This window comes from Triturus cristatus, chromosome 5_2 (genome assembly GCF_964204655.1).
Source record: "Triturus cristatus chromosome 5_2, aTriCri1.1, whole genome shotgun sequence".
NCBI classification, from domain to species: domain Eukaryota; kingdom Metazoa; phylum Chordata; class Amphibia; order Caudata; family Salamandridae; genus Triturus; species Triturus cristatus.
The window spans coordinates 889,872,463-889,886,790 of record NC_140588.1 but is presented as its reverse complement, the minus strand read 5'-3'; the positions used below and the strand labels follow the sequence as shown (position 1 = coordinate 889,886,790).

At 42.3% G+C, this 14,328-nt stretch overlaps 1 protein-coding gene across 3 annotated transcripts in view; it reads left to right on the top strand.

Moving 5' to 3' along the window:
* Positions 1-14,328, top strand: part of RADX (RPA1 related single stranded DNA binding protein, X-linked) — a 529,236-nt gene that overhangs the window by 317,962 nt on the left and 196,946 nt on the right. For all 3 annotated transcript variants that reach the window (XM_085608034.1, XM_085608035.1, XM_085608033.1), the window contains exon 11: positions 4,065-4,141. In XM_085608034.1, coding sequence (XP_085464160.1) covers positions 4,065-4,141 — 77 coding nt within the window. The remainder of the gene's footprint in view (positions 1-4,064; positions 4,142-14,328) is intronic.

The following is a 14,328-nucleotide window of genomic DNA, read 5'->3' as shown; positions in this document are numbered from 1 at the left end:
AGCAGGAACGATTTGTATATTCGCCGCAACACAGATTGATGGTCTGTTCCCGAATTTCAAGTTTATTTTATTTAGTTCTCTACTGAGAACAACAAATATTTATACAAAAGAGTAAAAATACATGTCATTTAACAAATTTGGTTAGTTACTAGGAAATCATTCTAATACAATTTTAAAAAGGTTTTTAAAATTTTAAACACATTGTAACACACATTCATTAGGAGGTGACTTAAAAAGCGAGATCAAGCTCTGAACAGATGTGATATTACATTTTGTTTGAATTGGTTTTAAAAATCGCTTTCTAGCATCTACAAGTGTCGAGTTAGGGCAAACAAATAATACATGTTTTAAGTCTTGCACACCTCTGTTACAGAGCTCGCATGAACTGCTGGCATTTTCATTAGAAGTCCATTTAGAGGTAAAAGATTTATTAGGGAGCATCCCGAGCCGAAGTAATATTATGCAACGCATGACTCCATGCTTTAAATTAAAACAAATATACTGTTGACATTTCTTATAGTCTATTGTCTCAGCATAAAGTTTGTAATGATGCAATTTAGTACACTGTTGAATATCAAATTCATAACTTATCCATGGTGTTAAATGTTTTAGGAAGAGCCTCAGATGTGCAGGAGTCTAGGATTGCAACAGATCAATTGTAACCTTCGATACTTTGAATGCACTGGATACGTTTTGACTGAAAACGTTCTTCGATGATCCTTGATCGAAAGTCTCTGCTTTTAATAAAGATCTTAAAGTGCCTTGTTCTGCGTGTACTAGGTTGTATGCCCATCTTATGATGTTGGTAATTCCTCTGGCATATGAACTGACTAAGGAGAGCTTTAGGTGTAGAGGAACTGCTTGATGCATTTTCAACAGTTTCCGGAGGATTTTCGCTTCTTTCAGTTGTATTTGTTGCCATTGTCACTGGATATATATTCAAGAGCATACGATAAGATTGGTGGGATCTTAGAACTGAAAACCTGGAGAAGAGAAGTGAAGTGCCTTATCATAATCTCCGAAGTGCCCCAATGTGAACATCTGCTTTGCGACTCGGGTGGTACAAATGAGGGGAGTTTTGCAAAGATTGTGTAAAATTAATCCTAAGTAGGTATATTCCTTTACGACTTCTAGCGATTTTCCCCCCAGTGTCCAGTTATATTTTGTGTATCGTTTTCTTCCTCTAAACGGAACGATTTTCGTTCTCGTTATGTTTGGCACTGGGAAGTTTTCTTCTGTATATTTTATAAGTGCTTGTAAATTCCTTTGAAGGCCGTAAGGTGTAAGGTCGAAGATGACCACGTCATCGGGATACATCATGATATGAATTTTGTGTGATGATATGTTTGGAGGAAATTGATGTGTAGAAAACGCTACGGAAGATCACTGAGATATAGAGAACAAGAGGAGCTAAAAGGCACCCTTGCCTGAGATCATTTGGTGTGTCAATTGGATGAGTAAGTCTTTTCTCTTTCCCCATTTGAACTTGACACCAAGTTTCCAAATACAGTGATGTAATTATGTGCAACAAATTATCTGGTATTCCCAATTTTCTGAGCTTAATCCATAGAGTTGGTCTATCCACTCTGTTGAATGCTGTTGTGAAATCGACAAAGACCGAATAGACGACCTGGGATTTTGAGACCACGTATTTGTCTATTATTGTTTGCAACACTGCTATGTTGTCGGTTATAGAGTGCTTTGGTCTGAACCCAGCTTGGTTTAGCGGTATTAATCCTGTTGAAAAAGCCCTATCTTTAAGATGTTCGAGTATACTTGCCGCGAAGATCTTCCCTGTTGCGTCCATCATGACGGTAATTACAGGGAAGCAACCGAGGGCCTTTCTTATAGATTGGGATCACAATGCTCCCCTACCAAGATTTTGGGATTTCACCAGTGGAAAAGGAATGTAAGAACAGAGGGGCTAAAAACATGCTCCACTCTTTTGGATTGCTTTATCTGGATCTGATCCTGGCCCATTGCAGCGGACGATTTTGCAGTTTTTATAAAGTGTTCGATTTGCTAAGGAGATGGAGCACCATTGTCTATAGTTTGTTCCCCAAACTTGCTTGAAACTTGGATCGCATTTTCTTTCCTCAGGTTTATTTTGTATAGGTTACTTAAATATGATTCCCATTCGGTTGGGGGAACTGGTGAGGCTTGTAACGACTTTTTTGTGCCCGTTTCTTTAGCAATTAAGACTCCAGTAATCGCGTTTATTTGTTTGTTTGGCTGCAATCTGAATGTCCACCCATTTTTGGTCCTGCATAGTTTTTTGGGTTTTTTTCCCTCCTGCTGCGGTTTTTTAGAATATTGATTTCGTGTTGTCTTATTTCTGAGAATTTAATGAATTGCGCCCTTATTAGTTTATTTAATTAGATTACTCTTATATCTAAGTACCTTCTTTTATGTTTTCCTGAGTGTGAACTTCGGTTAAGGTATCCTGCAGGGAGTGCACCATTTATTTTAAAAAGAACTTCAAATTTTATTATTGGGTCTATGGAACGAATATTCTGTAATGCTTGTGCGGTGACAAATACAGAAATTAATTTGTTGAATGTTCTCGAGTGCCATGTCAGTCGCCCTTGGGCCTGGTTCACCATTACTGTACTATGCAAATGCATGATATACCCTGGAGTTGTAGGTTGCAGTCTTAGACCTGTTTTGAGATGTAATATTGCATGGTCGCTTCCCTGTGTAAATTTGATGCTTAAACCTGAAACTTTCCCGAACAGGTCCTGGCTGCATATCATATGTATTGAAGTTTAGTATTCTTGTTCCCGTTGCCGGTATATCTCCTTCTGTGTTTCCGTTTAAAATAACTCTGTTTATTACTGGAAGTGAGGATAGTAGAATTTTCCTTCTTTTGTCTGCTTTGATCCCTGAGAGAAATATAGGTGTTGGGATTGACAAAGCTTCCTCTTGTTCGCCATACTACCATTTTTCTATGCGTTCATTAGAAATTTTCACATTGAAATCTCCTGTTAGGAAAACTTAGGGGAATCTTAAACCTTCTACCACCTTTTCCATTTCTGTAATGCTCTATTTGCCTAGAGCCTTCATGGCAATTATTTTGGACCGCATTTTTGAATTCTTGTAATAAATCCTTAAACTATTCCACTTACATAGAACTCAGTTATTGAGAGGGCCCTTTTAGTCAATTAACTGTATTTGTGATATTTTTATTATGTTTGGAGGTGTATTACCTCTGGGACATTTTGCCTCATGAAATTAGGGTTTAACACCGGCTCAGATTCATGGAATTATGGGCATTCTGTTGAAGTGAATTGTGCTGTGTGGCTATTATGGAAAATCAATTTGTGGGTATCTGTGCATTACAAATGCAAAAAATAAATAAATAAATAAATAAATAAATTTTAGCTCCTAATATATACTTTATAAATGATCCATACCCAAATGTAAACCAATTATGCCCTCCCACTATTGAACACAAATGCAAGTTAGAGGATGTAGTGCAGATGTCTTTTCCCATTCAGATATTGGAGAACCCAAAATCAGTAAACAAATTACACTTGAACCAATCCTTTTCGTTGAAGTGATTTCCAAGTCCTCAACAGTTGAGTGTGAAGAATTGGATGTGTGGAATCACTTTGAAGAAATTGATTCATTCAAGCTTATTGTCTTCATTCTTGTTGCGTTTCTACTGGTTTTGGGGTGTGAGTCCCTTTGAGTATTGGTTATTTGTAATGTGTATGTATGTTTGGGATTTTATAGTGTATTGCTTGTCTGATTAATTCAAACGATTTCCATTTTGTAGAACTTGTTCTCTTTGCCTCTTACATTCCTTTTTTACTTTCTGCTCTTTGAGTTTACTTTTGGGAAGTAAACTTGTGAGCTGACCAAGTTTTTGGTGACTCTGTACGGAACGTTACTTGTCTACATTTTGCTGCTGTTCCATGTTAGAGGATTTATCTCACCTCCGAGACACTCTTTTATGTTATATTGAAAGCTGTACATAACAATTGAAAATACATAACAAAAACAGATACACAAGTATAGAACAAGGCATGCTCACAATTTTTTAATTTGTTTTTTTTTCCCAGTAATAAACTTGTCTCTTCGAAAGAAAGGTCTTTTGATGAAGAAAGCATCGAAGAGGGGTCCCAATTTAGTGAAGCAGGTATTACATTATAGCATTATGTATCCTTTTCTGTAATCATTTAAAAGATGTTTATTTTTGTCAATGGTCAATGAATATTTTATGGATAGTTTAATTGTCATTCAGGTGTCCTCAGGGGTCACAACTATTCAAGTCGTGCCCTAGATAATACGGTGACATCATGTAGCAATGAAGGTGTGGGCTAGCTCAATGGAAAATCCTGTGCATAATACACAAATGCTTACTAAGAACCCTCTTCCCATTGTTAACATCCAGTTTATTTGATATTATTGGATACTAAGTGAAACCTCCTAAGCCACACCATCAATCTCACTGCAGCATTTTAAATGTGCTGTAGCCTGTCCAAATCCTTTCCTGGTAAAAACATTTAATGGCAAGTCTTTGTGTGAGAAGAGGAGGAAAGAATGGATTCTCTGAAAGGATCCAAGGTAAAAAGAAGCAACATTATTAAACTGTGCTGTAAATGAGAGGGAGCCTAGTAATACACCCAGAATTTCCCACCATCATGGAAAGTCTGGAGCGTGTCTCCATAACACTGAGCCAAAGGGATCTGTTTCAGCTGAAGATGTTTAGAGTTAGAAGATCTAAGATTTTGATGGTTGCAGCTTACATTCAACCACCACTCCACACTGTCCTGATCCCTGAGTGAATCTGCCACTGAGTCCACTGTCTCCAATAACCAACCTTTGGGTTTCGTGTTCATAGAAGATGATAGAAACCTCAGTCCATTCAGCTGATAAGCCAAAACTCTCATTTAAATGTTGAACACAAGAGGAGAATCAAAAAGTGTTGAGGCCTGCCCCAGTGACATGGCCTAGTACTGAAGGGCGACACATCATTTGCTTTGAGGATATTTACAACACCAACGGCGCAAGTGCTGCTCAACGACGACGCATCTCCAAGTAATCTAAGGATCTAAACCAACGCATCACCTCCCTGCTCCTCGCATCTCACTCTCAATGCATCCTCCAACCTAGGTACTTTTTCAGCGGGACAGGTTTGGTTCTTGTATCCGATCCGGCTGACCGCGATGGAGCATGGAAATTTTGGATTTACCCCGATGAAGCGCAACCACTATATTTGCAGATATACTTTAAAAATGCGTAACTCCGGTTTTTCAGCATGAATCTGCTCTGGATTCACATGCTGTGCATTATTCTGCCATCTAGTGGTTGGGTCCGGAATACGTCTTAAAAAATTATGTCCTTTTAGTTTTTTGTTGTTGATGTGCGTCGACAGAACTCCATTTGGAGTCCTCTTGTGACGTCATCGTGCTCCCCCCAGAAGGTCTCATATTTGGTCGGCATCTTCAGATTCTTTTTTTTACCCCGTTAGCTCTGGATGTAAGCTGAAGGAACTCCAACAACTGGAAGAAAGATTTCCACGAAAAATCTGGAAAAGTCCACCAAAAGTTGACCGGAGGAAGGAAACATCTAGGAAGGTACAGGAGAGTATTTTGCGAGAAGTTTAAGGTTCTTCTGACGGTTCTGGAAAATGCGCGTGTAGAGTGCTCTGTGGTCATGGTGCTGGAGAAGATTTCTTTTCAGCTTTGCAAGAAGTGCCATAATAAGTTTGCCCAAAAAGATTAACACCAGGTCTGTAACTTTTACCTGCCTGTAGACCACTGATGACTGCAATACTTGCTTAGCATTCACCCCCAAGACTCTGAGAGTAAGAAAGTGGCAGAGAAGGGCCCAACACTACATGCAGGGCCAATATACCCCACCATTACTTTGAGACTTGGATCTCTCAAGCGATGAAGACAATGTCGCTGAAGGCCCAGAAGAGGACACAGAGGCAGATACTCACATCATGGATGTCGACACACAAGGGGGCAAGAAGACATCTCAAACCGAGTTAGGAGAACCGTCGTCCTCGAAAAATGTATATGAGTCACAAAGATCTGACTCTAAAACCTGGAAGGGAATCTCGGCGTGAAAGCGCTCTGATCACAGACACGACCGGAGAGACAAGTACTCTTAGATCCTTCGAAAGGACACTGCAGCAGTATACAGACCCTGAAAAAAATCCAAGAAGTCGATGGACGGTTGAGGAAAGGACGTTTTGCTGTAGAAACAAGAGCGGTCGAAATCTGAAGGAGACGGTCTGTCGACCATATTGTCTTCAAAAGACTCTTTGTCGAAGAGAAAACTCAAACATCTCGACTCCGAACAACAAGTGGGCGAGTTAGAGAGGAAAAGCAGGCTCTAAGCGGAAATAGAGATTCTTCTACGGAAGAAGAAAGACTTTGGCGAAAAATTAAAAGAATTTCTACTCCCTACAAAGACCTCAACATCAAGAGATCAAGGGGACAAAATGTCGAAGATGTAGAGCCACCATTAACTCCCAAACCTTATGAAGAGTTGGAAGAAGAAATCTTCTATGAGGAGGAACAAATTTACCAGGGGTCTGATGCTTTAGAATACCATGAGACACAATGGCAGGACCTCAAACCCAATCCACCAGAAGGAGTGGATACTTCTCCTTCGATGCCATCACAGCCTGACAATATAGTAGGGGTTTACAACGAAGTAATTAAAAAGGCAGCTGACCGGTATGGGGTCCAAATAGAAGAAGAAAAACCCCACTCATGTTTTCTATTACAAACTCTCTTGCCACAACAATCAAGAAACCAATTTCTCCAGATGCTGGCAAGTGTGTTGGATTAAGGCAAGGTAGTTTTTAAAGAGCCTGCAACATGAAGGGCCGTTACTCCTAGAGCAGAGAAAAAATACAAACACTGTTCCGAGGACCCGAGCTACATAAAGAGTACTGTCCCAGCAGATTATATAATAACCTCAACTGCTAAGAAAAGAGCTAGCATCATAAGCACCACAGGGCCTCCTTCTGAGTCAGAGATCTAAGAAGATGGACCTCATGAGACAAAATATGACGAGAAGTGCAGCAAATCAATGCTATATTGCAAATTCCAGTGCATTACTAAACAGTCACACCTATCAACATTGAGAAGAAAGGGGGCAAGTGATGAAACCTATCGCTGAGCAGTACCAAAAGAGGGCAGAACACCTTGTAGAGGGGGGCAAAAATATTGAAGACAAATGCTTAAAATCTGTACAAATACAGCTGACACATCATGGAGGCAGATGAGCGGCGTCTCAGAAAGAAGACATGCCTGGCTACAAATTTCAGGTTTCTAACCTGAAGTTCAAACTAGTATTTTGAATTCACCATTTAATGAAGAACAGCTATTTGGGAATTCAGTAGGCGAGAGTCTTAACCAGTTAAAAAAGGACAATGAAACTGCAAAGTCAAAGGGGGTTTGAAATTTAGAGGTAATATTCGGAGAGGATTTCTACCATCTCGAAGACCCTCGGGAAGGGGCACCTTCCATGCAGGAACCTTCAATCAAACATACCAGCAAATAAATCGGGGAGAAAGTCTGCAAATCAACAACAACAAGGTCAGCAGTACCAGCTGGGAAGACAGTCCTTTCACGGATGCCCACGCGGAAGAGGACAACCCATAAGGGGAGAAGCCCCACCAGCAAATAAATAACTCAAAGACCTGAAAAAACACTCTAAAGAGATGCAGGAGTGTAGTAACAAACACACAACCCAAGGTACAAATATACAACATCAAGACCTGCTTCATTCAACACCAGTAGGAACCAGAGTAAAAAACTTTCTTCAGGAGTGGAGGAAGACCACTTAAGACAAATGGGTTCGAAACATAATACAATATGGTTAGTGCATAGAATTAAACAGACTCCTCCAACAAGGGTCTAAGGAGAAAGGTGCATTCAAAAGAGGAAACCACACATCTACTCAAGGAAGCAGAGGAAATGTTCGCAAAGGATACAATACAATTAGTGCCACCAATTGCAAAGAACAAGGGATCTTAATCAACATATTTCCTAATCCAAAATGTAGATGGAACATTACGCCCTATACTAGACCTAAAGTTTTTAAACAAGTTTATAAAAACGAAAAAATTGAAGATGACAACGCTGCATGAGGTAATTCCACAGCGACAAGTTTGGGATTACATGCTAGCAATAGATTTAAAAGACACTTATTTACACATTCCCATGAACACAAGCCACAACAGATTCATCAGATTTGTGATACACAAGAGACACTATCAGTTTAAGGTGCTGGCATTCGGAATAAAATCAACACCAAGAGTATTCATGAAATATCTAGCAGCAGTAGCAGTGCACCTTTCGAAGGCAAGGCATACACATTAACCCTACCTATTGTTGAAAGCCTACCTATTCTAATTCCTATTCTCATCTTTCTACTGATACTTGTTAAACTGGCTACAGCACCCAGATGCTCATGGGTTAGTTGTGTGCTATATCAAATTTACACAACATAATAAAGATCACATTCTGCAAGTAAAAAAGACTCTATATCAGCTAGGGTTCTCATTAAACAAGGAGAAGTCATCTCCAGAATCAGAACAGAAGATTTCTGGGGACCAGGATAAGTAAAATCCAAGGCAAAGTATTTCCCAGCAAGAAGAGAACACTTGCAATACTAAAGGAAACGTATCTGTGCCAGAAGGGGCAAGCTCTGAAAGTGAGGATACTGGAGAAGCTACTAGGAATGATGGCTTCCTGCATCCCTTTAATACCAAACACAAGACTGCACATAAGACCATTTCAAGAATAGATTGCCTCCAGACAACATTGCCAACAGTCCCCGGGGAATGCACTATGGATAAATTGGTCAGTGAGATTTGCATACGCTTTTCCGCCTATACCGCTAATTCAGAGTGATCAGCAAATACAGGATCAGCGCTGTTAGAAATGAGGGTCTCTAATTGGCAGAGGTAGGTACCTTTGTCCAAATAGGGACCCTTGCTTCTAGTCAGGTTAAGGGGGATACACACTTTAGATAACCCTGCTAACCCCCTAGGTAGCTTTGCACAAGCAGACCGACTTATCCCGAAGGCAATTTGTAAAGTATTTGTACTCAAAACAGACAGTTTTACAGTGATAACACCACAAATAGACACCACACCAGTTTAGAAAAATAAAGTATCTTTATCTTAACTCAACATGACCAAAACGACAAAAATCCAACATACATGTAACAATACTATGACTTTAAAAAGGATTCAAACAACTGGGTCCATGGAAAACTATAGATGCATGATTTCTCACAAGGTACCTATAGATGCGTCGAAATTCTCAGGCCAAACAGCTGCAGATTTAGGAAACGTTGAGTAACAAAGATTTGTATCAGTTCCTGAGACCATGAGTAATGCTGCACACAGGAGAAGTGATGCGTCCAATCCGATCTGTAGGGGGTAAGTGATGCGTCGACCCCAAGACGTTTCTGGTCCGCGGGTGATGCGTCGGTAAAACTTGCCGCACAGGTACGATGCGTGGAAATCCGGGATGCGTCCGCAACCGATGCAGCGGCATTGAGCGGCAATGCGTTGGTTTCTTCAGCCGCGATCCGTCAATGTGTCAGTTCTTGAAGCAGAGATAGGCGCTGCATTGGTTCGGCAGCGACGCGGCAATGCATGGAGATTCTTCTTGCACAGCCGCTGCGTCGGAAAAACAGCTGCAAGAAGAGCGATGCGTCGATTTTTAAAAGTGGAATTTTCAAACACACAATTAAAAAACCATCTTTACTAAAATGTGTTATTAATTTCTGATTCTAAAGAGCCTAAACTTTATTTCTCTATCTTGTCCCAATGGGATGTTACAACGTTTTTCCCATTCTATCCTATGGGGCAGATAGCCTTTCAATATGAAAAACAACATTGGCAGTATTTCACTATCAGGACATGTCCCAAACACCAGTACATGTCCTACCTTTCACATACACTGCACCCTGTGGGTACCTTGGGCCTACCATAGGGGTGCCTTCCATATAAGAAAAGGGAAGGTTAGTGCCTGGCAAGTGGGTGCACGTGCCAGGTCGACATGGCAGTTAAAAAGTGCACACAAACAATGCAGTGGCAGGTCTGAGATATATTTTTAGGGCTACAGATGTTGGTGGCACAATCAGTGCTGCAAACCCACTAGTAGCATTTAACAGGTCCTGGCACACTCAGTGCACTTTACCAGGAACTTATAAGTAAATCAAATATGCTAATCTGGGAGAACCAATTGTAATAACAATTTACACAGGGAGCACTTGATCTTTGACACTGATCAGCAGTGGCAAGGTGCCCTAAGCATCTAAGACAGAAAAAACGAAATCCAGCACAGCATCAAAAATACAGGAGGTAGAGGCAAAAAGTGAGGGGAAACCACGCCAAAGATGCCAAGTCTAAGACGCGTCCTCTCCAGCTGAAAGGCGGGTAGAACTACCCACCCTCTTGGGAGATCACATTACTAAGGCCGAAGAATGTGGACAGACCATCAGCATTGGCGTGTTCTGTACCAAGGAGGTGTTCCACCGTGAAGTCCATTTCCGTAGGGAGATGGACCACCTCAACAGTTTTGGATTCTCACCCCTCATTTGCATCAAACATCTGAGTGGCCTGTGGTCTGTTTGAACCCGGAAGTGATTCCCAAACAAGTAGGGTCTTAGCGTCTTCAGTGCCCAGACCACAGCAAAAGCTTCTCTTTCAATTGCACTCCACCTCTGTTCCCTGATAAGTAACCTTCTACTAATGAACACTCTTGTGGTCAGTTGTGAGAGTACTGTTCCCACACCATGCTCTAAAGCATCTGTCTGCACAACAAATTCTTGAGAGATGACAGATTTCCGGGCATTAAAAGCGGTCTGACAGACATTGGTCCAGATCACTTTTTTTGGCTGCTTCCTTGAAGTCAGCTCTGTCAAGGGGGAAACAATAGTGCCATACTCCTTGTAGTACCCAGTGAGTCCTAAAAAGGATCCCTCCCCTGTCTGGGACTTGGGGGCTCCCAAGCCAGAAGGGTGTGGATCTTAGGCTGTAGGGGTGCCACCTGGCCGCTTCCTACCTGGTGCCCGAAGTACACCACAGTTCCCTAACCTATTTACCTGCCTTGATAGTGAGGTCTGCCTTCTGCAGAGCCTTTTACACTTCAGAGGTGCTGCAAGTGTTGCACCCAGCTGGAACTGAACATAGCATGGTCGTCCAGGTTGGCGGTGCTAAATTCCTCCAGCCTGGACAGTACCTGGTTTACCAGTCTCTGGAATGTGGTGGGGGCGTTCTTCAACCCAAAGGGCATGACCCGGAACTGGTAGAGCCCCTCTGGCATTGAAAAAGCAGACCTCTCTCTTGCCCCATCAGTCAAGGCAATCTGCTAGTACCCAGATGTTAGGTCAAACGTACTAAAGTACCGGGCAGCTCCAAGCTGATCAATGAGCTCATCAGTTCTGGGGATGGGGTGCACGTCAGTTCTGGTGCCGGCATTGAGCCCACAGTAGTCCACGCAGCACCGAAGTTCAGGAGTGGCACTGGGTGCAGCAGCTTTTGGAACCAAGAGCACTGGGCTAGCCCAGGGGCTGCTTCAGGGCTCTATCACCCCATATGCCAACATTTTGGAAACCTCTTCCTTAATGCTAGCCCAAACTTTGTCAGTTACTCTGTAAATTTTATGTTTCACAGATAAACTGTCCCCATCATGGACACACCGATTGGTGATTCCTGGAGTCAGGGAGAATGGTGAGGTGAACTGTACCAGCACCCGGCGACAGTCCCTCTGCTGCTCTGGAGTCATGGTGGGAGAGAGGTTCACTCCATCCACTGACCCATCATGTTCCTTGGCTGACAGGAGGTCAGGAAGAGGCTCACACTTCTCTTCTCTTCCATTCCATTCCAACAGGAGCATTGTTACTTCAGACCTCTCAAAGTGAGGTTTGAGTCGGCTCACATGTAGGACCCTCAAAGGGTTTCTTAGAATCTGCAAGTTGACCAAGTAGGTCACATCACTCTTGCTCTCCACCACCTCAAATGTACTAGTCCACTTGTCTTGGAGCGCACAAGGCTCCACTGGTGCTATCACCCACACTTTTTGGCCAGGCTGAATCTCAACCAGAGTAATATTGCTGGTCGTACCAACGTTTCATCTCCTCTTGGCTAGCTTGCAGGTTCGCCTGAGCAATTTTCCTGAAGCATAGAGTCTGATTTCTGAAGGCCAGCATGTAGCTGAAAACATTGTGGGGTATCCTACCAGGAGTTTTCTCCCAGCCCTCCTTTACCAGACTCAGAGGTCCCCTCATAGGGTGCCCACACAGCAATTCAAAGGGACTGAAGTCTAAGGATTTCTGCCTTACCTACCTGTAGGCAAACAGTCATGGTAGGAAGATGTCCAACATACGTCTCATGGGTTCTGCAAGACCCTTTATATTGCCTTTTAGGGTTTGCTTGAATCTCTCAACCAACCCATTCCCTTTGGGATGGTAAGGAGTGGTGAATTTGTACATTACACCGCACTCCTCCGACAGTGACTTTATATACCTGGAAATGAAGTTTGTACACGGTCGGTGACCACTTCTCTGGGGAACCCCACATGGGAAAATATCCCCATAAATACACGGCTCACCTCAGGGGCCGTGATTGTCCTGAGAGGGACAGCTTCTGGGTACCGGGTGGCATGGGCCACCAAGATAAACTTGTTGCCTAAGGCTGTCTTGGGTTCCAGTGGCCCCACAATGTCTATGCCCACCCACTCGAAAGGGGCTTTCACCACAGGAAAGGGTTGGAGGGGAGCCTTTCACTTCCCTCCAGTCTTGCCACTTGCCTGGCAAGTCTGACTAGACCTACAATGTGTGCCAGCATGCTTCTGCATTTGGAGCCAGTAAAAGTGAGTGACAAGCCTTTGATGGGTCTTGTCGCACCCCAAATGTCCTGCCAGCGGCACGTCATGAGCCAGACCCAGTAGGAAGGTCCTGTAGCATGCTGGTACCACCAGCACACAGGTTGCCTCGGGTTTGGCAACCTTGGGCTCACTGCAAAGGAGACCATTCTACCAATAAATCAAATGTGTTTCGGACGGACCACCTGTTGCCAAGTCTGCAGCCTCCTTCTGCAAACCAGCAAGAGTAGGGCACACCATCTTAACCTTGCAGAACTCCTCCCTGGAGGGACCTCCTTCCTGCTGCCAATGGGTCAGTTCACTACGTTATAGTGTTTAGGGGGTGCACTCCACACCAAACATTATAACGTAGTCATATTTCCACGGTCAAACCCAGGAGGTAGCACCCACAAAAAATGTCTTTCGAATCTATCACTAACCTAATGGACAATAGAGCAACAACAATGGTATACACATCAGATCAGGCAACTGAAATATTATACACTCTCATACAAGTGTAAGATCAATGGATACCCATGGGGTCTCAATATCACAACAATTAAAACAGTTGGAATACCTAACCCGAAGACAACTGAACCAGAAATTACACGCATCTACACTAGTTCAGTACCATAAAGCCAAACGAATACCGAGGGGATTACGTCTGTCTATCAAGCTTATGTTATTTCGTTTTCACTTGAACCCAGCTTTCATGGATTAATGGTATTCTATTTTAAATAAATGTTCCTTAGATATCATCTTTATTGATAATAGAGGAATTGTCAAAGGCTATACGAGAACTAGAAGAAGAAATCCAAACCTTGAAATGTGAACTAAAACTGAGAATGGAACATAACACCTGGCAGATCAATTTGGAGGGATTGAATCAAAAGTTGGAAAAATACAGTAAAGAATTACAGGAAGAAAAATTGAGAAAATACAAAAGAGATACAATAGACTATAAACTGAACGAGGTTTATGCATGGGCAGACATCTATGCCTTTAGAAGATTTGATCAAAGAAAAACTACAACTCACTCATCAGAAAAAAGTCTGGTAAGCGATAAGGATACCTCCACAAACGGAACACCTGTGCAACCAGGCACTTCAGGCACAAGCACAACTGGATCCAGCACACAACCAGTTGAAAACATCAACACAACAACCACTGTGTCTTTTTTGTCACAGGCTCCAGACCAAGGATTACCACCAGCCCAACAGAAGGCAACTACAGGAACACCCGCCCAATTAGGCGGGGAAAAGGACGGAAAATCTCTCCGCAGCGGTGAGAACATAGTCTAATTGTCAACATTTCTTCAACTCAACTAACATCCCAATAAACAAAAGTGTTAAACAAAGGATTGTCATTTGTACCCACTAGTAACACCAACAATATGGAATTGGAAACATCTTTATTCAGGTTCATGCGTACGTTACGCTTGCGTAATTTTTTCACCAACGTGGTTAACACTGAACAAACT